The sequence below is a fragment of the Bison bison genome, unplaced genomic scaffold (assembly GCF_000754665.1).
Source record: "Bison bison bison isolate TAMUID 2011002044 unplaced genomic scaffold, Bison_UMD1.0 scf7180017864366, whole genome shotgun sequence".
NCBI lineage: Eukaryota > Metazoa > Chordata > Mammalia > Artiodactyla > Bovidae > Bison > Bison bison.
In genome coordinates this window covers 1,030,410-1,031,491 of record NW_011494938.1, presented here as the reverse complement: position 1 = coordinate 1,031,491, position 1,082 = coordinate 1,030,410, and the positions used below count along the sequence as shown (strand labels likewise).

The 1,082-nt window shown below is 52.3% G+C and overlaps 1 protein-coding gene across 7 annotated transcripts in view; it reads right to left on the bottom strand.

Annotated features, from left to right (window-relative positions):
* SLC8A1 (solute carrier family 8 (sodium/calcium exchanger), member 1) overlaps nt 1–1,082 on the bottom strand; it is a 451,994-nt gene that overhangs the window by 382,164 nt on the left and 68,748 nt on the right. For 2 of the 7 annotated variants that reach the window (XM_010855558.1, XM_010855548.1), the window contains exon 2: nt 879–1,053. The exons of 2 other annotated variants lie outside the window; for them this stretch is intronic. In XM_010855558.1, coding sequence (XP_010853860.1) covers nt 879–938 — 60 coding nt within the window. In that variant the 5' untranslated portion in view covers nt 939–1,053. Of the gene's footprint in view, nt 1–301; nt 585–878; nt 1,054–1,082 lie in introns of all 7 variants that reach the window. 3 more of the 7 variants (XM_010855553.1, XM_010855549.1, XM_010855552.1) reach the window with 2 other exon arrangements.

Below are 1,082 nucleotides of genomic sequence, written 5' to 3'. Positions count from 1 at the left end.
GGCCCCCCGCGCGCCCCACGCCGGCGCCCTCGGCCACCGCGGACGAGCAGAGCTGGTCCGTTTCTGGAGCTCCGGGCCGGAGGGGAACAATTCCAGCTTCCCAGCCTCTGCCGCGGAGGGCTGTCGACGTCTCCCAGCTCTCAGTTCTCGGCCCTGCAGTGCGTTCGGGCCGCGCGCGCTAGCGCTTTCCCCGGCGCCCAACCCGTGGGTTACACGCGCAGACCCGCGCTGCAACTTTTCTTTGCCGCCTTCCTCACCCACAGACAGAACCCCAACCCCGGCTTGCCTACCCGTTTCTCACCTCTGAAATTGTTCATCCAGATATATCTTTCTTCCTCCACTTTCTATCCCTCTGCTAAAGAAAGCTTTCTTTTAGCAAAGGGATCCGGGGATGTATCAATGATTTTTCTCTGAAATCCTCACTCCGTGTTTTTCCTACTTATCGGAACTGTCCAGAAATACGCTAGCTAGGAGCTGCTGACACAAGCAGATAAGGAAAGGGCGGGTAAGGGGTGGTAATTCTCCAGCCAAGAACTCCGAAAGATTCTCCTTTGTTGGTGTTCCCCTCTAAGATTGCAGCTCACCTGAGAATAAAGACCAAGAGACTGTTTAATGAGAAAGCCCTGAAGCTTTTAAAACTACAGAGAGGAGTAAAAGCTGAGCAATAAGGTTAAGCTGGGAAACATCTAATGCAGCAATCGACGAACCATTCATTGCCCTTTCCAAGAGAAGCATTATCATTGCCAATACATCACTTCGCCATAATTAATAAAGGAGTATTGCGCCAGGCCCTCGCCTTCTTGACAGCTCATTCATCCTTAAGAACCCTTAATGATTTGGCAGGATGAAAGGCTAGACCCGCGGTGGAGTTCACAAACCTGGCTGAATATCAGACACACCTGGGAAGCTAGTGAAAACTGCAGATTGTAGCGTCGCATCTCGAGACTCTGATGTAGCTTCTCAAACCGGGCTCCAAGTTGGTATTTTTCAAGCACGAGTTGATGTTCGCCACTCACTGGTGTGGTTTGCTTAAGTGTGGAAGATCAGTGGCAGCTGTGTCAGGGGGTGAGGGTGGGAGGGAG